The following is a 27,345-nucleotide window of genomic DNA, read 5'->3' as shown; positions in this document are numbered from 1 at the left end:
AACGGGGTCAAAAGCTAATGGAATATTTGTTAGAAAGTACAAAAGATGTCATTGGAAATCTTCACACCTATTTTCTGCATTAATGGATGGGGAGGGGAGGAAATTGCTGTGAAACTGGAAAACTATTTTGGGCGGTCCGGTATTTTGAGGATACAGGTTAGCGAAGGGTCTGGATTTCAAAAAGTTAAACAAGCAAAGTGTAAGTTTTCACAATAAAACCAAGAATATGTCATAAAGTTAAACGTAACATATAGTGCACATCGTGCATCAATTAAAATCATACTCAATATTCGTGCATCTGTGCGATGAACCAAACATAAGGTGAGAAAATGCATGAGGCTTGGGGTGGGGGTGGACTGGTGCAGAGAGGAGAGACAGGGTGATATATCTTTATATGATAACTTTGTAGAGTGTCACTGAAAATTGTACTGCATGCCATAGGTTGCCAATGTCTGGATTAGCAATTCCTTCTTCTGATTGAGCAATTTGATTGTTATTAGAGGGTCAATTTGATTTGTGTCTTCATTTCTGATGGATTTTGCAATTTTCGAGATTGTGTTGGTATTCAGTCATATTTTTCATCAGGTAATTCCACTTTTCGTAGGTATGCCCTGTAATAAGTTTGTATATTTCTTTCACAAGTTTATTTAGGGTTTTTTCATATTTGGGTCTCTTGTTAGTTTTCATTGCTTCCTCACTCTGTTTTTAATTTTGATTTTTTCCAGAATATAATCTGGGAGTGCTTTAGGATTATTTATAAATACACGAAAAACCTTTTAAAGTAATGATGACTTGTATATAACAAAATAAATAAATAAAACAATAAAGAGCTGTGAGATACTTTTTAATACATGAGCATGAAATGTAGAAAACCTTATTACTTGCATAGATGAAAACCCTACTTGATTATTTATAAAAGCAAAATTTCAAAATGCCTCTACAAGCCCTCAATAATTCTCATGTGTGTTTTATTTTAAGAACTATTTTTTCCAAAAACTAATTACATTATCAAACTCTTAATAGTATTTGAGTATTTTATGAACCTCAAATACTTTCAGAAGTATTGTGGTGAGATTTTTCCCAAGAAGAGAAGATTTTAGCAAGTCAGGGATCACAGTGTTTATCCTGACAAATTTAGTAGCACAATACAAAGTCCGTAATCTGGACTCGTCGGGACTTCGGCGATTCCAGATTAGGGTTTTTTCCAGATTATAGATCATCAATTTAAATCTGGTAAGATGGCATACAGAAATTAAACAGTGAATATGATATTGATTTGTTCTAAAAAATGTATTTGCATATTTGTCTATATTGATCAGTTGACTTATTTCTCTAAAATCATCTAATAATGAAGTGAGTATAAGTTTAATTAATTATCAAATTTATTTTTATTATTTAAAGTTAAAAATAATTTAAAATTTTTATAGACTGCTAACAGATTTTTAAGGTAATTTCTTTAATTTCATTAGTTTTCAAAACTGTCACTTTTTGTCATGAAATTTAGAATCACTGTATTACTGGGCAAATCATTAAATAACCTTATTTTACTTGCTTATTATAATTGCATATAACATATAATTATTAATTAGATTGAAAGTATGAAATAAATTATTCAGCTTTAGATCTGCTACCTGTTAGTAACTACCTGATCGATTGCATATTTAGTTCCTTGCTGTGAGATATATCTGTCAATTATTAAGAACTAAGTGTTTTATTATTTGTGCTTTTATGGTTGGCTAGGGACCCCACCCTAGCCAACCAAAGGATAACCTTGAACTCTGTAATTTTGTCCATATTCCTTAGAACTTTAAGGGATCTTAATAAAAGCAATGTTCTTACTATAGGTTAGTTTGCATCTTTAAAAAATAAGAAGTTTCAGTCCAAAGTTTTAAATTTATACTATATACTACTGATTTTCTCACAACTATGCGTGCATTGCATCTAATTAGTAAATGTTAGTAAGATGCTTAGGAATGTTGATGAAGTATACTTTTCATCTTAAATTTTGCTAGAAAAAATTTCAGAATAAAAGAGTACTTTTTTTATTATTTGCACTCTTCAATGAAAAGTCACGAAAAAGTATTAATGAGGCAAAGCAGCATTTCACCAAAAAGTATGTACCGTATATATATGTTCTGGCTGGTATGCAATGCTAAAGTTGTACATTGTCAAGTTTGTGCAATCCTGTGATTTATTTATTTATTTATTTATTTTTTTATTTTATTTATTTTTTTTTTAAGTAAAAACAAATTGCTGTGTACATGGAGTCTGAAAAAGAAGGATTTCTCAAAAAAGATAAAAGCTTTATTACTAATATTTCTTGACTTTTTCATTTTATTTATTCACTACTCTTCTATGGAATTCTTAAATGCTATGAGTTAGAAAATGGCATTAACTTAATAAGAAATTATCTTGGCCTTTCATGCATTAACGTGGTAAGAAATTAGTTGCTAATGAATTTTCAAATGTTCTCCAAAGTCGCCAGCCTCATCTGGGATTATGGGACACTCTCAATGGAACGGAAACTTAGTACCATCTGTTTAACACACAAAAAGGGAGATGTGCTTGACTGTAGTAATTATACTGGAATATCTTATACAGTACAAAGTCTGTAACCCAGACTCGTTGGGACTTCAGCGATTCTGGATTAGGGGTTTTTCAGAATTATAGATCATCAATTTAAATCTGGTAAGATGGCATGCAGAAATTATACAATTAAAAATATGAAACCGTAATTTAAGAAATATAGAGCAATTATGATCTAAAGGGTATCAAATTAAAAAAAAAGCTTAATATTTATTTTTTGATTACTTTATTAAACATTTCTTTCAATACGTGCATGCGTAATGTATGCGCATTCTCTATGTGCGTGCGTAAAGTTTGTTGTTTTGAGGTCCGGATGATAGATCATTCCAGATAATGAACGTTCGGATTATGAACTTTGTACTGTATATATATATATATATATGAATATCCTATATACACTGGTGAAATAAATTAAGAAAATTTGCATATTTTATCGAATTGCATGAAAATAACTGAACTGAAGGAAAAACCACTGTTTCTAGATAAAAATACAAATCTTGTATGGTAAATACGTAAGAGTACACAGGTGTTTAGGCGGAGCCAGCTGAAAAACAGACTTTACAAGCGTGTGGAGGATAAGACGAATTGCGTTTGCTTGCACACCTCGGTAAATTTCTTGGTGTTATCTTGCAGCAATTGGTTAAATTCACATTGGAACATTAAAAATGAGTAACCACCAATGTTTAGATGATGGAATGAGGTGGTGAATTGTGGGGAGGCTAGAGGCAGGCTAATCGCAAGTCCAGATATGCAGAGAGTTTAATTTAATGTCCAACGTCTTCTGTAACATATGAAAATAGTTCCAGGATACTGGATCCATCGAGAGAAAGCCTGGACAAGGTCGTCCAAGAGCCAAGACGGGCCAGAGAAGATCACTATTTGTCCATTTTAGCGAGGCCTAACAGAGGGGCTATAGCTTCTCAGCTCTCTCGGGACCTGTATGCAGCCACTTGAGATCAATACTGTAAAGTATGTACCGTATATATATGTGTAAAGTATGTACCGTATATCTTTGGAGCGAGACGGGGTAATGCACTGGGGTGCTACCTGTTTAATAGTGCACTTGAAAAATTTATTGGAGATTCTGGGATCAGTACTAGAGGAAATAATCTTAATAAGACTATTAAATTGCTGTTTTATGCAGATGATATTTGCATTGTTGCCTCTACTGTTTCTGCTCTTAAACAGACATTCATGGCATTGGGAAAAAGTGCAAAAAGATTGAACCTTTCTGTTAATGAAAATAAAACAAAATATATGCCTTGTTTAAAGTCTGACTTAGTCATTTAGAAATTCGTATCTATAGATTTGAAAAAGTCTACAGTTTCACTTATCTGGGAGCAGAGATGAACTGTAAGAGTAATATAATTTCTGAAATACTTAAAAGAGTATCTGCTGCAAATAGATGTTCTCATGTCCTGAAGAGCTATTTAAAATCCAGCTTTCTCAAGTTTACTTCTATGCAAGAGTTTTATAAGATCTGTCCTGACCTATGCATCGAAAACTTGGGTGCTGACTTGCACTGATTCCGTTGCTTACTGGTGGGTCCATGTAGATGAATTGAGGAGAAGATCTAATTTAGAGCTATACAAGATCTACAGGCAACCCAATGTAGAAAAATGTTTCAGAGATTTAAATGGGCTGGTCAACTGGCCAAATGCATGAAGATCTATGTTGTAAGAAAATCTTTCTAGCAAAGCCCATGGGAACCAGATCTCGGAATAGACTTCCAATAAGAAAGGTTAAAAACTGCAAAACAGTTGCCAAAAACAGATACCTGGAGAAGACTTCTGAAGAAGGCCAGGACCCACCCTGAACTACCGAGCCACTGAAGAAGAAGAAGAATGTTTACCTTGTAAACATCCTTATATTTAAAAAATATATATATGAAAAGCCCTATAGAACAAATTACAACAAATTAAGTAACAATTTAATAAATTTCTGCAAAAATTCCCTCTGGAAATTTTGCAGAAATAGTATAAAATAATAGGGGGAAAAAAATGTATTCTTTGTGAAGTTTTGTTACATTGTATTTCAGGTTGTTCCATTAAAAATAATTTTTATGAATAAATTTACTACATATTAAAAATAAAGAGGTAAAATAGTAATAATAATAAAAGAATTATAGTCACTTTGTTTAAGGTAGTGGACATTTTTTTCTTCAATTCCTCTATGCTAAGCTTTGGCTTTGATTAGCAAACAAATTCAATAATATGTATGTTTAAATTAACTTGAACTATGAATAAATCAGTTTCTTATTTTTCCAAGAGGTGCTGGTGAGGTTGTTTCAAATGTATTATTTTCAAGGACACTTATAATTACTCATTTTGTAAGCAACATCAGCAAGTCTTAAACTGATATTCTTCGTTTAGCAGTCTTTCACTTCATTTTAAAAGAAGTGCGGCAAATTCTAATTTTTTGGCAAGTAAGGAAATTATAAATCATGTTCTATTAGCTGAACATATATATCCCTTATTTTGCATTAAGAGCTTTTAACCACAAAGTGGATGGCTGCACCTTGAAAAATCTGTCTATTAAAGTAATTTTTCCTAGGGCTGAGCTGTTGAGTAATGACTGATGTGCTATTTTTGAATTATGTAAATAAAAATAAAGACTATAAAGAGTAATAAGGAAGTATCAATATCAGTTTTTTTTTTTTTTTTTTCTCCTTGGATTGAAAATCTAACATTACTATATGATGCGCTTCTTTTTGAGTGCATGGTTCCCCAAAGAAAAGAAAAAATTCTGGTGAAATTACCATTCCAAAATTTAACTTTTCTAAAAATTCATTCATTATTATTCCAGACTTGAATAATTTTTTAATACGTATATGTATGAATCATTACTTTAAAATATTTTAATTTCAAATAAATTTTCAGATCAATTTGAGCACTATTCTGAATTTTCATTGTATGTTTATTATAATACTGAGCTGAAAAAATATTACTTAGAAATTCCGTTTTAGTACAAAAATAACTGAATTTTTAAAAAATGCAAACTTTCTTTGGAGAAAACTGAGTTCAGGTCTTCTACATCTTTTTCTCTAGATATAAACACCTGCTTTAGTGAGTCTCAGCACTTTTATTTTATTTAAATGTCAACATATGATCAATGATTCATTAGCTAATTAGTATAATTGCTTTTCATAGCATTTCAGTAATCTTATTTAAGCCCAATGCATTTCATTTTTAGCTAATCAGAAGTGATTAAACAATCTTGATAAGAAAATTTCTGCTATGATTTCACATCATCACTGTCTTTTATGTGATTTTTATAAAAAATATATAATTTAAAAATCTCTGATTTCATTTTTATCTGTGTCACTTTTTTTTCAGATGCAACAGAGATACCCAAACCAGTGATAACTCTTATAAATGTTGATAATAGCAGCAGTGAAGAATCTCAGCTTTCTACAAAGAAATTTTTATACCATTTGTTTAGTATTGACTGTTCATCATCATCTAATTCTGTTTTTTTATTTGGTTATCAGTCTGGCAAAGTTTTATGGTCTGTATGTTCATGGTCTTCTCATGAACAAAAATTTAAGACTATTACTGAATTACAAATTTTATGTGACATGAAACAGCCTGTCATAGCTATTCATTTCTTTGAGAAATTAGGAGAGATAAAAGGTAATTTACTTGGCATTCTTTTTTTCATGCACAAAAATACATTAATTTCCAAGCGAGTTGCTTACAGAATTTTTTTTTTTTAGGTAGTTGCAGTCTGCTACTTGTTGGGGCACTAGGAAAAATAGTTATCATCACTACTGAAAATGTGTTCAGCAATTCGCATGCATATGAAGGCCAAGCTTTACAATATTGGACTGTAACTTTGTATTTACATTCTCCTGTTCAGCACCATATAATACTGAATGACTGTATACTTCATTCTTCAGAAAAAGGACATTTGTGGGTTACTGTATTTTCAGAAGAAAGAAAAACTTCAAAAGGTGTGACAGAGAATAATTTAAAGATCATTTCTAAAGCTGCAGATTTATATGGAATCATACAAGTTACTATAATAAATAAGCATGCAGGTGAGTTGTGCAAAGGTTCTAAAATGATTTGTGAAAAATATACATTTGAGATGAAATCTGTTGCATGAATATATGCGTATACAGAGTGTTAAAGTCATTGAACACTGGTAGATTAACACAAATTCGACTCCAGGTGAACAGGCTGAGTGCATGTGCATTTTTATTATTTTTCCTATGCATAACATGAATACCAGCCACTTTACCTTAGAATTTCCTTCACAAAAGCATCCCAAGCCGTAGATAGGTATTCTTCACATGCTTTGCCATAATTAAAATGAGTCAAGCTCCTCTTCAAAACCAAAACTAAAATTTTTGCTTTGGCAAAATATTCTGTATGGAAAAATGAAGTATTAAAAATAATAATAAAAAAGGTTGTTAAATTCTTCTATTTTTATTATTAATTTTGTTATTGCTTAAAATGTAATGAATTAATAGTAAATCTATTTGAAGTGCCCAGCAGATTGACAGCTGTAATGTAATTAAGACACAATAACACGCCGAATAAGTACTAATTCAGAAGTCAAACAACAAAAATCAGCGTTATATTTTCAAAATTTTCGCAGGACTAGTTTTGATGGTTTTTATCGAACCACCATTCTCAGCTGCAAATGAGCAAGATAGGAAATAATGACTAGATAAGAAAGCCTGGACATGAATAAGCAAGTGGCACCCTATGTTGATGAAACCAGAACTCTTTATAATAAAGAAATTATGTTTTAGTTCATAACAACATAATTTCTTAACATAATTTCTTTATTATTATAAAGAAATTATATTTTAGTTCTGGTTTCATCAACAGATGGTGCCACATGCTTATTTCCTGTCCAGGCTTTCTTATCTAGTCATTATTTCCTATCTTGCTCATTTGCCGTTTTGCAGCTGAGGATGGTGGTTCGGTAAAAACCATCAAAACTAGTCCTGCAAAAATTTTGAAAATATAACGCTGATTTTTGTTTGACTTCTGAGTTAGCTGTAATGTAATTTAAGATTAATAGTTCTTGTATTACACATAATGCACTTTCATTAACAGTAATAAGAATAATTGTATATAATTTTATGAATTATTTATAGATAAAAAATTATTCAGGAAGTATATATACCGTAATTTCCGGAAGAAAGGCCGCATCAGAATAAACGCCGCACTTGAGAAAAATGGCGGGAAAAAAATTAAAATTACACAGAAATGCCGCAATAGATTAAATTGCGCGTGACATCGTCATGGGCCGTATAGATGCAAAAACTCAACCTAAGTCCTGATATATGACATACCAGTTAAGAAAAATGCATGAAATGAAACCATAACTCAAAAATAAATTAAAGGTAAGAAATGTATAGCTTCTGTGCCGTTTAGAGACATTTTCAAAAATTTTCCACTCCCTAATTAAAAACTATCCAACAAGTACTTGTACCCTAACTGATGGGATCTGTATTTGGCAGAATGCCAAGAAAAATCCATTCATGCTGAAGGGGAAATATGTCAGAGTTCGTTATTGCGAGGCAGGTGGAGTCATGTCCGCCTTTGAAAAAAATTGCAGAAAAGGCAGGGGTGGAAAGAGGATGGGTCCTGGAAGATTCATCGAATGGCAGAAGAGAGAGACTATTCAAACTGATGAGAATGTTGATTTGAAAGGGGGAAGAATGTTATTGTTCTGAGATCTCGTTTAGGGTGAATAAGGCATGTAGGTCCGTTCAAGGGAAGGAACGTAAACAAAATAACGTTCGCAAAAAGCAACTGAGTGGTCTTTTGTGTGGGAACAGCACCAGTCTATGCACAATGACAAGGCCATCCGAACTATGTACAATGACCATCATAGGAAATATTTTATTTTTAGTGCACCTAAACGCCGCATGAGTAGAAACGCCGCACCCGCTGAAAATTTAAGTTTTAAACACGTAAACGCCGCGGTGTTTCTTCCGGAAATTACGGAGCTTTTTTTAATTTTGTATGCAATTTAAAAATGTGTGCTCGTTGGGTTGAGTTTTAAACATTTACACTTTTTTTCTTTCTGTTTATTTATTTATTTTATTTCAAGAGTACACAAAAATGTACAGAAAGTAACTTTTATAAACATAAGCTGTTGAAAGATATCGTATTTGACGGCATATAAGATGCTTTTTTTTCCTAAATTTGGTCTAAAAAAGTTACCCGCGTCTTATATGTAAAGGACATGGGTTAACTTTCAATACTGAATTCTATTTTTAGCCCGGATAAAGGTCTAGACACACATAACGTTTTCTACATCTGCCATAATTATTTTGCGCATGCGTGAAATATCTGTTGGCAAAAAGCACCAAAGCTCGAAGCTGATGTCGAAGTTCGAACAGGTCCGATGGTCCCATTACGTCTATGGAGCCTTTCCTTCTTTACATAGACTTTCTTTGACTCAGCCGACACACGTGTCGATGCTACTCTGTATAAAGGTATCGGTGCTTAAAACTATTTGTTTTAAAAAAATACCCTGGAAAATATGACTACAGGAAACGAGATTACGCTATACAATTCAGTATAAACTAGAAGTGTTAAACTATGCCAAAGTGCATGAAAACAGAGAAGCAGCAAGGCATGTCGATTCACCACTTACCAAAAAAATAATACGTACTTGGCGACTTCAGGAAGATCAACTGAAGACTGCTAAAAAACAAAAATATAACCTTCGATGCGCAGCTTCATTTTGCCTGAACTTGAAAATGCCGTAAAAACGTGGGTGATAGATAAGAGGAAATCTGGGATAAGTGTTTAAACCAAAATGATAATCAATGAGGCCAAAGGATTTGCAGAAAAACATGAGAATCAGAACTTTTCAGGGTCTGAGTGCTGGTGCTACAGGTTCATGAAAAGGCAAGGCTTATCAGTGCGCACAAAAACAACTATTGCACAGAAAATGCCAGCAGATTATGAAGAAAAAATACTAGCATTTCATAGGTTTGTTATAAATGCACGCAAGAAAACTTCTTTTGAGCTCAGTCAAATAGGAAATATGGATGAAATTCCACTCACATCTGATGTACCATCCAACAAGACTGTTAAAGGGTCTAAATCAATAATCATAAAAACCACAGGTCATGAAAAAACCCGATATACGGCATAAGATTACCGCCGTTTTTCATATATAAAAGAAAACCTCATCCGAAAGAAAAACTTCCAACGGGCGCAATTGTTAATGTTCATCCGAAAGGCTGGATGGACGAAGATGGAATGAAACTGTGGTTACAGAACGTATGGGCGAGGCGACCTGGTGGACTCTTAAGAAAACCCTCTCTTTTGGTTTTGGATCAGTTTAGCGCCCATAGAACTGAAACCATAAAGAATAAAGCGAGAGAATTCAAAACCCAGATAGCTGTCATTCCTGGTGGACCGACTAGCTAATTGCAGCCTTTCAATGTATCGGTGAATAAGCCATTTAATGAAAAGGTGCGAGAACGATGGAACAAGTGGATAGAAGAGCCATATCACACCCTCAGGTAGAATGAAGCGGCCCTCTATTTCACAAGTGTGCGAGTGAGTAAAAAGATCTTGGGACGATGTAAAGGTTGAAGTAATTGTTAAGTCCTTTAAGAAGTGCGGAATCAGTAATGCTCTTGACGGAACAGAAGACGACGCATTATTCGAAGAAGCTGATACTAGCGATGACGGAAACAGTAGTGATGACGATATTCTCATTTTCTGATGATGATTATGATGATAGTGAAAAGGATTTTTATGGTTTTGAAAGTGATTAAAGTCTAATTTCATGAGAGGCAACGATTTCCTTGAATCTGTGTTTTTTGTTGTTTCTGCTTTATTTTGTATTATGTTTTATTGCTTGCCGTTCATTCATTTATTCAATATTGAAATTTATATATCATGTTCAAAATAGCTTGCCATTTCTTAATTTTCCTTAATAAAAATATGTTTGTAATTGCACTCAATGATTGTTTATTTGGCTTTTACAAAACGTGAGAACTAAAAGAAACCACATTTTAAGTTATTGTGGTCGCACGGACTATTGAAACTTTTTTTCCTTGTGTGTGGCCTTCTAAATAAGGGTGCGTCTTATATGCCATCAAATACGGTAATTACTTTGGCATTAAACCCCTACTGTAAAGAATAGAGATGTTCTATCCATGGGCTCTTGTAATGTAGTAATCCAATCCAGCTAGCTGTTGAAAGACTCAAATTCAGTTCCCAGGATTTCAGTTGATAATGACTATAGTGTTATTATAGTTATACATGCCATTTTATATTAAAATGAGAGCGCGTGCTATTTTAGATCTAAATTAGGATTTCAAATATTAATTGCCTTCAGAATTTGTGTAAACATTTTATATGTTTGATAAAATATTTATATAATTTTATTTTAGGTCTCATTCTTGTAGTAACTGCGGCAGGAAATTTGTATTTAGCCCAGTATATAAAATCAGTAAACACTTATAATGCTTCTGTAGCCTTACCATCACTTATGAATGAAGGCTTGCATCAGAGTGCAGTCATGCAGCATCTGCTAACAATTAAGTACCAACAAGGCAAATTTTTTTCTGCTTTATGCACATTTGCAGCACTAAAATTTAAAAGTAAGTACTTACCTTACTTTTTTTTTTAATGTAAATCTATTGAATTAAATTTTAAGTTTGGAATAATAACTTGACTTTTTCTGACTTGTTCTTTTGTCAGTGATCAACTTTGCTTCTGCTTATTTTCTGTATTAAAAAAAAAAAAAAAAAAAAAAAGAGAGAGAGAGAGAGAGAACTGCGTATGCTAAATTGTGTTTAACTATGTTAATTTAATATTTATACAATGTGTGTCAATCAATAATCCTTGAGATGGAATATTCTCAATATCAATGACTCACCACTAACATATTTTCTTGTAAAATAGCGAAAATTCAACTAGCAACAAAATATTTCTTTAATTTATTAGAATATTTGATATACTGTGGAGCTTAGTAACATTCAGGTGATTTTTAAGTAAAACACAAATTATACTAGTTAACTTAATCCATCAAAAGATATTTGAAGTCACTGCTTAAGCAGAGGTTTACTTCAATTTTCATTATTTTTGCCTACAACATATTGAAATCATTTCAGGATAAAAACATATATTTCATGTGTTCTTTCCTGTCTAACATAAAGTTCATTTTTTAGGATTATGAGCTTGAGTAACTCATTGTTGTTCATGCCTATATCTTTTTCATGAATACATTGGAAAATATTCTGAAAGTTTATAGCAGCTGAGGTGACTTGCAAAAAAGCCATATAGTTTATAAACAAACCCCTTTTCCCAAAAAATGAAAAAATGGTAGATATATTTATAAATGCAAAATATATGTGCATATATTTGTGTATTTTACCATATATCATGAAACAAACAAATCTGTTGTAAAAAGTTAGATTTTGTTAAGGTATAGGCTCATAAACAGCACAGATTTCACATTACACTACTGACAATCACAGAAATGTAAAAATAAATTACCATATATGCTGATGTATAACACACACCTACAATTTCAAACTACCTATTTTAATTTTTAGATATATTTGCCTTAAAATGTGCAACCTTTTCTTTATGAAGAAATGTGAAAGGTACATGTACAATGCTCTCATCTTTTGAAGATACGAATATTTTTCACAGGCTTTTGAACAATGGTACACTGAATTGACAAGTGATAAGGAGAACAAGTGTGTGTGGGGAGAAATGCTTGAGGGAGTAAATAATTCTGCAAAGAGAGTGGGTTGTATTCAATGTAGGTATGCACAAGAATGTTATTCTAGAGCTTTGAAAAGGGGGACATAATTTGGCGTAAGAATGCTGTTCCAACATAAATGAATTTGTGGAATGTTTTCTCTTTTTGTAATCATTTGAAGCCAAGATTTTGAATTGAACATCAAAGGTTTTATTTGATATTGAATGCTTTAGTATTTCCTTTAGTTGAAATAAAGTTAATCTAGTGTTTAGTAGTATATATGGCTCCAGCCACATGAAAGTAGTGCTGGTGTAAATGCAAAGTCAATCAATTTGCAAAAGAAAAGGGAAATCGTGCTGCAACATGGATGTTTGGTGTCGGTAAGAGCTCCATATGTCAGTGGAAGAAATATGAAATCACAATAATTAATGTATCAAAGAATAAATGTGCTTTGCGTAAGAATTAACAAAATGTTGTATCCTACAAAAATGTATTGCGAACTGGATCCTAGAAAATAGCCAGAATGGATTAATCATTATCAGAAACATTGTATATTTTTTGTAACAGCCTTAAATTGGAGAAAAAAGTTCAAATGAAAGTGAAAAATTTAAAGTAACTTTGAGTTGATGTAGTCGATTTATATTGCAGAATAATTTAATTCTACGAGAAAAAGCAGAAATTTCACAAAGGCTTCAGAAAGATTTGGACGACAAACTGATAATTTTCCAGAAATATGTTGCTGATCTATGAAGGAAAGAAGTTATTTACTGTCACATATTGAAAATATGGATGACACTCACGTAGTGTTTGATATAATATGCAATAAAACAATTAATATGAAAAGATCAAAAATGTTTTACATGAAACAACAGGTCATAAAAAATCTCAACTCACCATAGTGCTACCCTGCTTAGCGGATGGTACAAAATTAAAACCCATTGTTATGTCTATAAAAAAGACAATGTCAAAATGTGATTTCCCAAATGGGTGTTTTGTTCATTTTCATGGAAAATGATTGATGAACGAAAACGGTAGAAATTGTGGATAAGAAATGTTTGGCAAAAGCTTCCTGTTCCCTTAAAAATTCAGAAAGTCTTTTCGTTTCAGACATTTTCATATCCCATGTAATGGATAATACAAATAAATTGTTGAAGAATGTAATGTAGACACGGTAGTTATTCCAGTTTGATTAATGCCATTAGGTCAGCCTTTAAATGTGTGCATCAATAAACCATTTAAAGAAAATTTAAAAACAAGAGTGGAATACGTGGCTGTTAGAAGCTAAAAAAACATTTACAAAAGGAGGCCAAATGCATCATGCCAATCTGAATATAGTGTGTGAGTGGACAATAAAAGCATGGAATGAAATTAAACCCAATTTTAAAAATATAGTATATTTAACAGTCTAGATAAAATGGAAGAAGATTATTTATTTATGGATCTGAGTAACAGTGATGGTGAAGATGAAATAGGATTCGATGATGTGCATGAAGATATCACAAAAGACGAATATGATGAACTTTTCATGCTAGTTGATAATGAAAATTTTTAAGATCATAATGTATGTCATTTCTTTTAAATAAACAGCATTTAAGTACATTTTAGATATTTAATTTTTATATGCTCATCTTGTCCTTAAAATTTCATTTTATATCCAGTGCATGACATTCAACCATAAATTTTGATCTTATTTTTTTTCGTATTAAAAGTGTGCATTATATCCCGTAATATACGGTATATCTCTATAAAATTAACTGCATTATATAAAATAGATCAGAGAATTAAATGGGCAGTACACCTGTGCAGAATGGATGAAAATCGAGTAACTAAAAAGATCTTCTCGGCCAGACCATTTGGCACCCAAAAAAAGGAGAGACCTAAACTTAGGTGGCTTGACTGTTTGGAAACAGACTTAAGAATTTTAAAAATAACCAATTGGGTGTCCATGGCCAGGGATAGAAGAGCTTGGAATTCAATTCTGAGGGAAGCGAGGGCCCATCCTATCTGGCCATTGAAGAAGAAGAAGATATAAAATAGATTTCTCAACCACCACATTTTACTAGTATCTCTTTGAAAAGCCATAGAACATTTGTCATCTTCTCGTGCTGCACAGCAAATATAGTAGTTGATGATGCTGATTGCCATACCGATTGATCTAGGTTTGAATCATACCAGAGAAGGCATGGATGTTTGTAAGCCCATAGTATCTGCATGGCAAGGGGGCACTCAAAACAAACGGTGAGCCAAAAGTTCTCTTGAGAGTTTGGTGGTAAAGGAACAGGTGTGGAGCCCCAGGGTTCCTTGGCCCAACCCCAGGGTATTTTTTCTCAATACTGGGGCAGAACTACATAGTTAGTGTAGTGGGACTATATCTCTAAGATCAATGTTGAATTTCTGGTGTCCCACCCAATCCAACCTCTACCTGCCATGTTTACCTGAGCAGTTCCTCAGTCTAATAAACTGAGTATTCTAGTAATAGTACCTCTCACCTTTCATCATTTTTAGCATAATGCTGCACATTTTAAATAACGCAATAAGTCTTGTGTGAAGGTGCCCCTATATATACTGGATTTAGACCCAGAAGAATGAGCAAAATTTATGGCATTTGAAAAAAAATATTTGAACATATATATATTTTTTTAATTCATACGTGTGTATTCTTAAGCAACTTGTATTGGATTCATTTGTGCATATGATTGTGATACTTTGAGCCATAAAAATTCTGTGATGTTTGTTGTAATTCGCAAGTGTATAGGTTTGGCTACAGCGAAACAATATGATCCATTTCATTAACTTTGCCATTATAGAATGATAAAATTGTATTATTTTTATACGTTAGATAAGTGCTCAGTGATGATTACAAGATGTACACAAACATCGTTTGTTCTACATTGCTAATCTAAGTTATGATTAATAATAATAGATACAGTTACAGTTACATATATAACATCTCCCTTTTTAACAGAAATTATGATAATAATAAAATTATACATATTCTTTTAAATAATGAGGTTTTTTACCAGATCGAGTAATGTAGTTATGTCCATTTACAAAATTTCGTGTTACTATACCTCTTTCAGTTTTTGGTGGCAGAACACTTCTGTTAAGTTTTGAAGAACTTACAGGTACATCTAAATTCGAAGTCCTCCTGCTATTCTCAGGTATCTCGGGTTCATCTATAACTTCAATCTCAGGACTTTCATTTTCATAATTTTTTTAATATTACATTGTGTGGATTAGTTCCTTTAAGATTGTGTCTTCAGTTCCTTTCTACAGTTCTTCCATCTGTAGAAACTTTCTGCTTCTATAATTTTCCCGCTTTCATTTAGTTTTTTCCCTTTCTCTTTTATGTACACATGATCTCCTACCTTCAGTGGTCTTAATGGTCTTGCATTCCTATCATAATAGTTTTTTTGTAAAGTTTGTCTCTTCAGTAAATGCTTATGGTCTTCATATCGTCTAGTTTGGATGAAATTCTCTGTTTATAGGCATCTGTCCATTTACTTTTTTTCCAAACATCAATTCTGAAGGTGACTTAATTTCATCTGAAATAGGAGAGTTACAATATTCCAGTAATACTAAACATAATACTAATACTTGCTGTCAATTATGGCTTTTTCTAGCATTCACTTAACAGTTTAAATATGTCTTTCAACCATTCCATTAGATTGTGAGTAATTCAGACTTGAAGTTCTGGTTTCAAAATTCCATCTTCTTACAAATCCTTTAAATTTCTTGCAACTATATTGTGGACCATTATCCGAATATACTATTTTTGGAATACCATGTCTTGCAAAAATTTATTTCAATTGCTACACTTGACAAATCTTCCAAATGTCCAATTTCAACATATTTGCTAAAATAATCTATAAGTATTAGATAATCCCTCCCTTGAAAGTAAAAGAGATCTGTTCCCATTACTTCCCATAGACCATCAGGTATTTCTTTAGATATCATTGGTTCTTTAGTATTAGCTTTTTGTAAACTTAAATATCTTTGACAATCAGTACCAAATATTCAATTTCTTTTGACATTCCTGGCCAATATAATATTTCTCTTGCTTTGATCTTGCATTTAACTACTCCTAAATGACCATAATGAATTCTACTTAGCATATCTTTTCATAAACTTCTTGTATAACAACACAGGAATTTTTAAATATTAATCCATTTGCTTCTGATAGTTCTTCTCTGAAGTTAAAGTATGGTTTAGCCAGTTCTGGAACCATACATTTTTTATCTGGCCATCCAGTTTTAATTAATTTAATTTTTTTTTAAACTTGTAGTTCTTCATCTTTTTCTGTTTCCAGTTGAAAAATTTCCATTTTGCCTTTAGATATTGGTATACATTCTACAACCAATCCAACAAGAGCTTCTATGTCTCCTTCAAAGAAATCAGATTCTTTATCAGTAAATGAACTTGATAATGCATCCACTATTAAAAAGTTCTTTTCCTGTTTTATATTGTATCTCAAACTGATACGGCTGTAATCTTATATTTATACATATCTTATATATTACATATATATCTGTAATCTTATATATTACATATATATATATATACGCATATTATATATTTATATATACGCATATTATATATATGCATTCTTTGTAATCATACTGGGCATTTATTCAAAGGCTTTTTGAGAATTGATTCCAATGGTTTATGGTCACTTTCCACTGTAAAATATTTTCCAAATATATACTGGTGAAATTTCTCACATACAAATACAATAGCTAAAGGTTGTTTTTTTTTTTTTTTTTTTTTTTCAATTTGAGCATAATTCTTCTGTGTACCTGTTAATGTGTTAGATGCATATGCTACTGGTAAATTATTCTGCAGTAAGACTGCTCCTAGTCCTGAGATGCATCTACAGATAAAACTATTGGCATGTTTTTATCATAATACTGTAAAACTGGTCTATTTACTAAGACATCCTTTCAGTCTTCTAAATGATTTTTCATGTGTTGCATTCCAGTTCCAGATAACTTGTTTTTTCAACAAATCTCTTAAATATGATGTCAATTCTGATACATTAGGTATAAATCTAGAAATATATGTAATCGTTCCTAGGAAGGTTTCTAATTCTTTCGCATTTTTTGATGGTTTTATGTCTAGAATAGCCTTAATGTTGTCTTCATCTGGTTTTAACTCCTTCGCATCCAATCCGCCTGACACGGCCCTACATTGAAACAACCAGAACCGCCCGAAAACGGCCAAGATTGTAATCTTCTTTTCTTCCCTCACCTAAGGTATGTAGTAGCAGGCGCACTTTCCCCAAATGCATTGTATCAGTTTACTGCAGACAGCTTGTCCTAAGAGTATTTTTAATCTTTTGGTTGATCGTGACATTTTGTTGTTGGTTCTTTTGTGGTACAGTGTGCTTTTAAGCTTTAAACAGCAATAAAAGAGCAGTTTAAAAATTTAAGGATCATATTTATTTCTAAACATTTTATTCCTTCCTATAAAAATAACAGAAATAAACAAAATTTCAGTCGTGATCATAACATAGCCGGAAAGGCTTGTTGATCTGACTTTCAGAATAGTTTTATAAAGAACGGGGTCAAAGGCTAATGGAATCTTTGTTAGAAAGTACAAAGGATGTCACTGGAAATCTTCACACCTATTTTCTGCATTAATGGATGGGGAGGGGAGGAAATTCCTGTGAAACTGGAAAAGTATTTCGGGTGGTTCGGGTATTTTGAGGATACAGCTTAACGAAGGGTCTGGAATTCAAAGAATTAAACCATCTTTAGAAAATATATGTCCCATATATTTCACTTCATTCAGCCCAAATTTACATTTATTTAAATTAAATTTAACATTCTTTTCTCTAGCTGTGTCCAGCAACTCCTTTAATCTTAAATTATGTTCTTTCTTATAGTAACTAGTAAATCATATATATATATACTCCTCCTAAATCACTAAAAATTTCAGAAAAACTTCTGGTGATGAACTCAGTCTATGTGGCAACCTTAAAGAACAATATCTACCAAACAGAGTATTAAATGTAGTCAATTCACAACTTAAATCTGCCAGTTTAATTTGCCAAAATGCTTTGTTTGCATCGAAAATACTAAACACCTGTGCATTTGTCATTTGAGATGAAATTTCTTCAAAGTTTGGTATGTGATAATGTTCTCTCAGTATATTTTGTTTAAGGTGCTGAGGATCTAAACACACTCTGCAATTATCATCCCTTTTTCTTACTACAACTAATGAATTCACAAATTCTGTTGGTTGGTTAACTTTCTTTATAATACCATCTTTTTCCATTATTTCAGATTCCTTTTTTAATAGATTTAATAAGCTAAGTAGAATTTTCCTACAGGGCTCTATTTAACCAACAGCTCCTGGTTTTAATTTAATATGATATGTATATCCAGTTAAATTCCCAGTTCCTTTAAATAAATCTTGATATCCTTTTAAAGATTCTGGTAACTTTCCATTAGAATGAGGATTTACTGTACAAATCCTTTGTACTAGGTTTAATTTTTGCAATGTAGGTAAACCTAAAATAGCTGGAACAGTTTTATCACATGCTACGATTTCAAATTCTACTTCATCCTTGTCCCCTTTCGATGTTTCACATAATAATTTGCATTTTCCAACTATATTAATTGTAGTACCATTGTTATTATTTAAAGTCAAACATTTATCTCTTAAATTTAATTGTTTAAATTTAGGCAATGACAGCACATTACACTGAGCACCAGTATCCAACTTAACAAATAAATATTTAGATATGTTTACTTTTAGTCTTTCAAACCATTCTGTTTGTTCTATTTTTAGAAAACAGATTTGTATCTTCTACTGACCCTAAAATACTATATTCATTACCATTATTATGCAACTCATGCTCTAAATTATTCTGTACAACATTGACATTTTTATTAGTGCACATTTTAGAAAAGTGATTTTTCTTTTTACAGTACAAGCAAATCTTATTATAAGCAGGACAATTGTATAACTTAAGAAAAGTTCCACATTTTCTACGTGGTTTTAGATTATTCCTTGATAGTTTGAAAATGATTTAGTACTATGTTGCTTTTGTTTAACATGATATTTTTTCTTGCATGGCTGACTTTTTTCCTTTGAAGCTGGAAATTTATTCCATTTGATCACTTCTATTTTATTTTCTTCAGTTAAAATTTTCAGCTGAAGTTCTGCTGATTCAGAAGCTTTACACATTTTAATACATTTCTCCAATTTTAACTGATCTTTCCTTAATAATCTATCTTTGAGATTTTTATTTAGAATTCCACTTAATTATTCTTTCTCTTATTAAACTATCTTTTAATTCTGCAAATCCACAGTTGCTACTTAATTTCTTTAAATCTGTTAAAAAATCATCAAACGGTTCACTTACATGTTGTGTTCGACAGAAAAATATATGTCTATCAGCACTTTCGTTTGCTTTCGAAATGCAAAAGTTTTCGAACACTTCAATTACTTTGTCGACATCCTTCTTATCTTCTTCACTTAAATTAAATGTATTAAACTTTTCAAGTGCTTCTTCACTGGCTAAAATTCCATAAGTGGAGTAGGTTGGTGCCAAACTATTTTGGCCTTCAAAATTTTTCTCCCCCCTTTTTTTGTGTGCGTGTGGGGGGGGGGCAATGACAGCACTAGAATGTTATTTTTTAAACGTAAACAGAATAGCAACTTTTAAGTTTTGCAGTAGTGAAACACTGTTATTTGATGTAAACAGAATATTAAAATGAGATGATAAAATACTAGATGAGTAAAACAAAGTCCGACAGATTTGCGAGTAAAAACATAGTACTATATATGTCCTATATCCATCATAAAATAGTAGAGTGAATAATTCTTATAAATAATTATTGAGTAAATAAATATATGCACTTATTAGATCAGAGCACTATGAAGTGAGTTTTAACATACACAGAATAGCAAATGTTTGTTTACAGTGGTGAACAGTAATTTTTATGTGCAAACAGAATAGTAAATGCAATTGATTAAATGATAAAACAGTGTGCATCAGCTTTCTAAGTAAAAACAAAGTTCTGTCTTTACTACTAAATCTGAATAAGTGACATCTATAAATGGGTGGGACTAAGCTTGTGACATCACAATGTATTCTCTACCAGATATAGAAATAAGTACAATAAATTGTTTATATTTAAAATTACCATGATACAGTAACTGAATTCTACCAGTTATTATAACGGTAAACACGGTAGCTACATAATTAAAAATAAAAAGAAACTCACCATACTTTAAAAAAACTCTTGAAACTTATTAATACATTCACAAAAATCTTTATTTCCAAATTAACACAAAAATATCGCAATCATCCAAAACAACTTCTTTCGGCATAAGATGTTCTATTCCTTCAGATTCCACAGTTGGAGAGCTAATAATTTTCAATTTCGGTGGTACTTTTCCATATCCTGGATAAACTAATTTAACATCCTCCAAAAATTTAAATATTTTTTCTCCTTCCGAATTTAAATTACTCATCCGAACCCGCCAATAAAAGAATACCGCCATGAAACAATGTAAGGAATCACGATGAATTCTATTTTTAAACATTTTTTTCAGTAATCTATTTTCATTCTCTAAATCATTAACAGTATTCAATTTATCATCAGCAGAAATGAATTCACCTTTTTTTATGATTTGTAGTTTTATGAATAGCATTACAAAAAAGATTCTCCACTCCAGCATACTGCTTTACCGAATTTTTACACACGACATTTGTTGCCTCAGAGAAATAATGTTTCACATACAGCCACAGATTCCTTTCACTCTTACCTTCTACTTCGAAAAACAAGCCTTCCTTATCTTTCTTACAATAGATACCAAACACAATAATTTTCATTCCTCCTCTAACTTGGCAGCACTCATACTTCCTACGGCTAAGAAAAGTTTCATCCAAAAAAATTGCTTTTCCTTTACCTCCCATTTTGTGGCTATCATGAGACGCAATAACTTTGCAAATTTCTCTGCAAAAGTTGAAGTAGTCGGTAACAGTTTCTGATGATATACTACTTTCACTCCTCTGTTTTCTCCATGCATTAATATTATTCAAAAGGAAAAGTACAGGCAATTTCATAACAAAACCAAAAATAATGGCTACGATATCCCTGAAAGGTATTCGTGTTCCATAGAAGAAGGTGTCCTTCAGTGGATTCACTGTACCACTACATTTCAAAGCGCTACTCTTATTCTTACTAATCCAACACCAGCCTAGTTTTTTTTATTTGAATCCTTATTAGCAACCATCTTCGTAGAACATTTCGGACAGTATTCATCAGTTTCAATTTACGGAATTAAACAAACTTCTGAAATAAATTTTATAACACTTTCTGCTGACTCCAAAATTGTCAACCAAGTATATATTGAAATTCACTAATAACGGATGTATCATAAACTCATTAAAATATTCAAGTTACTATCATTGTAAAATTCAACACATTAAACTTTAAATATTGCACATCTTTTGATTGCCACATGCAAGAAACAAAACTAAAAAAAATAATTACCTAAATAAAATTAAATGAAAACATTCATAAATTATAAACTTCATGTCATCTGAAATTCAACATTCTCCCACCAACAACTGCTTAACCATTTACAAATATTTATACAAATATAATATTAAATATATATGTAATGATAATATTAAACAGTAAAACTTTTAAAAACAAACACAGTATTTCAAAATTAAATTTAAAAAAAAAAAAAAAAATCTTCTGGCTACACCAAATTCGCTTTCTTACAGTTACCAAAATAAAGCTCTAGGTTTGCCACAAGAAAACATACAGCCGGAAACCACAACCAAATCAAAATTGTGCCAAATAAAAAACTCTCGCCAAGCTTGGCGTTCACCCCGATTTTGTAATTTTAACCTCTTCACCAATAATATGCAATAAAATAGTTACTTTATTTTCAGGTGATATAGTAATACTACCAGACGCTAACATATAAATTTAGAATTTTTGTTTTTTTCCACTTCTTCCAATTTTTGCTTAAATTACCTTCGAAATTTAGATTACTCGGTGGCTTTAATCCATTTATATTTAGTTTAGAACTTTAAATAGTTTATATATACATATTTTTAGCCACTTCAAATAAAAATAAACAATGCACTTACCAGTGATGGAAGTTTCGATTTCAAAGTAAACAACTTCCCATCGTTATTCACAAGTGACACTGTGTGTTAAATTAGAAGTCAAACAACAAAAATCAGCGTTATATTTTCAAATTTTCACAGGACTAGTTTCGATGGTTTTACCGAACTATCATCCTCAGCTGCAAAAGTGCAAATGAATAAAATAAGATATAATGATTAGATAAGTGACTGCCTTATCTAATCCTTATACCTTATATCATTGGTGTCTTGAACCCTTGATTGATGTTGATTAAAAAATAGAAAAGATATCATTAAAATTTCTTATTGATTTAATGTTAATCTTTTTCGTTATTTTGGTGAAGTTCATTTAAGTATCATTTGTCTGTTTATGTAAAGCCATGTCACATTTTTAAAGACTATTGTTGTATTATGAATACATAATGTTATAAAATTATTTTTCAGGTATTCCTAGGGTAAAATTGAGTTGCTCAATAACTAAAATTGATGTTCAACCCCAAAAATTTTTCCTGGAAATAAATCTCAAAGGTTTTGGAAAACTTAACCTTGATTCTGATTTGTGGTTCGTGACGATATCATTATGTAGCTATTTTCAGGATAATCACACTGTTATTTCTAAAACTGCTCAATTGATTCCAGGTATTTATGAACAAATCTATTAACATTTAATGTAATATTTATTAAGATGATGAGAAGATGACTTTTGACTAATCATTGCACTGCCATCATGCTAGATTTGAAATGTTAAAAAGGCAGATTCCTAGAGTTGGTTTAACATTATCGCAGTCATATTGGATCCCAATGATTGCAGTTATACAAAATTACTATGTTTGCTATAGTTTTAGAAGTCATGCACATGAGACCGTAGCCTATGAAAGCCTTTTGGAATAATTTCTAGTTGTCTTTGCAAATCAATAACAGAGTTTCATATTTTAATCTTTAAATTCTGATTGTGTAATTTTTCACTACAGCCAAATGAGAATTTTCTGTTCACATTAAAATTATTACTGAAGTACTGGAACTTTTATGCAGTTAAAATAGTTAGAATATCAAAAATCAGTGACATCAAAAATTTAAATTTGCATAGAAAATTAAAACTGGCACAGGAAAGGTAATATTTGGAATTTATGTCACCTTTTGCATCTTTATAAAATTTGAATGGCTAGAAAGTGTAATGAATGTTTTCAAAAATTTACTTCTTAATATTATCATGATGAATTCAAAATATTAGTTATTTTTCCATTTTTGCATTTATATGTATTTGTTTATATTGTGAGATAAATTATTTTTTGTAAGTGAGAAAAATTACTTTTTATACACATTGACTCACACTAGTATTTGACCATTTTAGAATTGATAATAAAAAATGCTATGTCAAACTGTTTGTCTTGTGGAATGGTGCTCAAAAGTTAGCAAACATGATTTTTTATATTAAATTATAAATTAAGGTTACCATTCTATGAATGTTGTATGTTAATTAAAATTAAATACACCTTAAAATACTTTATACATTGCATATTTATTTTGTCAATAACAAGTGTCTTTTCTAACAAAGGAAATATAAATTTTCTGTTCCTTAGTCCTTTGGTGTACCTTTCCCTTTGGCATTCACTGCTTCATCTTTATTTTGGTAATCATGAGTAAAGTGCTATTAAGAATATAAAACATGCTGATAATTTGAGGTTTTAGAATCCTGGTGGCTAGATTCTGCAATCTTTATTTCAATTAATGAAGCAAAATACTTATTTGCGTACAATGGAAGTATGATTGAAAACTGTGTGAGATCTAACTGGAACAACAAGAACAGCTGAGGATTATTCATTGTTATCAACCTAGAATGATTAATTTCTATGAAATGTGGAGAATGGTTAGGGGAAATGAGAGAAAGAAGAAAACAAAACACAGCTACCCATGCTGTTCAGTTTGAAGAAATTTATTGTTGTGATAATTGGGACAGTATTTTTGTTGCTAGAAAAATTAAATTTATAAAATAATTAGGGTAAATCGTGAAACTTTTAAATTTTCATATCTGATAGTTTTAAAGATGAAAAATCTGCCAGAAATGAAACAAGAACAGAAATAAATAGTATGTAACTGAATAAGCATTATATTTTATTTTCAAAAAATCGAAATTTGCATTTCATCTGTATTATGTCAATGTTGTGAATCAGTCAAATCATAGTTTGGGAAGAAGGTGCATTTAATGATTTGGCCTGCATGCGTTCTGTCATCTTATAATTTTTAATATGAAGTATGTTAACAAGGCATATATTTATTATTAATATATAATGTTCTTTTAAAAAAATGTAACCATATTTTTCAAGATCTAATCTGTAGTACAGAAGTTTCCTATTGATTCACTGCATTCTTTTTTATTTTTAAGTAATATTATACAAGGTGACAAAGAAGCACCAGAAATAGCCAATGTTGATTGTAGTTTTTAGTATTATTATTGTAATATTTTTAACTAGTATCCTTATGTAGTACTCCAATGAAAGTTGTGAAGTTCTAGCAATAAACACCAGAGTTATTGGAGGTAATTTGTGCAAATCTTATATTTTGAATACTTTCTGTTGGCCATTAAAAGTCTGTTGTTAGGGAAAATTTTCTTTAAAAATTTTGAAAATTTTTTTGAAAATATTATTTGAAATAAATTTCCAATTTATTTCAAATATTTGGATACCTTGTTTTCAATTGGAATTGAATTTATCTGCATGCTAGCAAATGACGTTTGCTGTTTAAAAGAAATATGCAATATTATGAAAAATTATTTAATTAGATGCTTATATATTGTCCCTAAAAAGTAAAATGGCCTGCAAACTTGTTTATCATGTCTGAAAAAAAAAGAAATGTTTATTTAAATATGTATGTTTCGAGAAGGTTAATGAAGCATGGAAATTATATTTTTATTCAATATGAGACATATAGATATTATAATAACACAAATTTTAGTTTTTCTCAGTTGCTATCTTATGTGTCAAGTTAGGTATAAATGTAAACACGATAAAAAATTTTCATGTTTAAAAGGTAGACAGACATTTTTCAATTGGCCACTTTAGGGTTTGTGAGCATGTTAATCAGTGTAAAAATGTCTTGAGAGCACAGCATTCATTAAGCTTTTTACAGGTACCGCATATTTCCATGTATAAGCTGAGAATGTTTGCAACTTTGTCTTTTTTTTTTATTTCTTAAGTTTATGAAAAAAAATTAAATGAAATAAGTTATTCATTTTATGAAAATTAAGTTTTTTTTTTTTTTTCCCGAAATTGTTTGTATTGCTGGTTTGTTGGGTTGTCATCAAAACAAAAGATCAGATGTTTGTAAAATTTGTGCTCAACTTTCTATACTCTTGAACTTGTTTTTCATTTATGGAGTAATGCTGAACAGCCATACTGTTGTTAAAATTTTCAGCAAATATGATCACGTGTAGTTTGAAATTTGCTGTATAAGAATTTCGCTTCCTGCTCATTTTTCAGGGGGGGGGAAGAAAGTTAAATGGCTCAGAAACTAAGTCTAGTATTGATACCACAGATTGTATACTATAAGACAGCAGATGAATGGCAGATGAAGTTCTTGGGTTTGTTAAGTATATGAGGCAGTGTTTTCTAGCCAACTTGCTTTATCTTCTTGTCTTTAAAGCTGTATGAAGTCATGTATTTTCTTGGATCACAAGTGATCACTTGAATTGTTGAAGTAATTTAAAGTCAGTCATTTGTAGCAAACTACAGTATATATATAAATAATGATGGTTTGTCTAATTTAAAAACTCATATTGCACTATTCAGTTTGTTTTCCAAAAGACGTGAGATCAAAATTTGAGATTACTCAGCAGGCTGACATGGTGATAACAATTAACCACACAGACAACTGCTACACAGTAAATTTTTATTATGGGTGAGAATACATGATCAAATAATGGTTTCTGCTCATATCAGTAGAGCAGTAAATAACAAATCACTAAATGCTGCAGTATGTTGATCATCAATAAAGGAAGCCAATTTTTTTAGCCTTTACATAAAGTTTTCTGTGATAATAAAAAAATAACTATTTCTTTATATGTTAGATGAAAGTTAGTTTCAATGTGCCATTTTAAAATGCCATCAATTGATTATCCAGATCTTTGTTATTTAGTGTTTCAACTCCTTTTGCAAATCAGGATTCTACTTTCCAAGCTGAAAATGCGTCTTGAACCCCATATTACTTGATGCACATTTTAATTGTAGTCATCCAGCCAGATGCAAAAAAGCAAAATTGCTTAGATTTTTTCCTTTGACATTAATAATTTTTAAAGACATACAGAGAGTATTTACACATTTTCAAAATTTTTCAATAAAGAATTTAAAAGAAGAAGAAGGAAAAAAAAAAAAGAGTAAATGTTTTGGATCTGGCATTTTTCCTTATTTGAAACGAAAAATATCATCTGCTACTTTTAAATTTATTCTTCTTTCAAAAATATTGCATATAAATAAGCTGTTGATTAAAGGGAAAAAAAATTTTTTTTCCAAAGAGAAATATTCCTATTGCATTATTTAAAAAATGTTATGAAATGCATGGTGTTAAAATTTTTAAGTGCAAAATAAACAGCATTATTAATCAGAAAGAAAAAAACTGCCCATTGTAACTTCTACATGGAAAGAGGACTCCAAGTGAATACCTGAAAAAGGTATGTACTATTTCTAATGTTTCTAAAGTTAAATCATTGATAATGAGAAAATTCCACTGATGCAGAAATCAATTGCAAAGTCATCTTTAAATACATCACTTGGAACAATAAATAAAATAATAAATCAAGATTTACAACATAAAAAACTAAAAAGCATAATGCTCACCAGCTTTTGCCCAGGCATATGGCTCAATGCAGACTAATTTATAAAACCCTAAACCCTGTATGAAAACTATTTAGCTGGAGATAAATGGAAATACATTGTTATCCTTGCTGAAGC

General features: G+C 31.0%; 1 protein-coding gene across 5 annotated transcripts in view; it reads left to right on the top strand.

The window, feature by feature from the left end:
- LOC118185836 (uncharacterized) overlaps positions 1 to 27,345 on the top strand; it is an 85,043-nt gene that overhangs the window by 35,740 nt on the left and 21,958 nt on the right. For all 5 annotated transcript variants that reach the window (XR_004757667.2, XM_085823708.1, XM_035355756.2 and 2 more), the window contains exons 4-7: positions 5,922 to 6,218; positions 6,302 to 6,625; positions 10,967 to 11,176; positions 22,847 to 23,041. Coding sequence is in view for 4 of the 5 variants with exons in the window: in XM_085823708.1 (XP_085679834.1) it covers positions 5,922 to 6,218; positions 6,302 to 6,625; positions 10,967 to 11,176; positions 22,847 to 23,041 (1,026 nt within the window). In the remaining variant the exon portion in view is untranslated. The remainder of the gene's footprint in view (positions 1 to 5,921; positions 6,219 to 6,301; positions 6,626 to 10,966; positions 11,177 to 22,846; positions 23,042 to 27,345) is intronic.

Source organism: Stegodyphus dumicola, chromosome 9 (assembly GCF_044657685.1).
Source record: "Stegodyphus dumicola isolate Sdum_Otavi_A_Nest chromosome 9, ASM4465768v1".
In the NCBI taxonomy this organism is placed as follows: domain Eukaryota; kingdom Metazoa; phylum Arthropoda; class Arachnida; order Araneae; family Eresidae; genus Stegodyphus; species Stegodyphus dumicola.
The sequence above is the reverse complement of the archived record's forward strand: the minus strand, read 5'-3'. Positions and strand labels throughout refer to the sequence as shown.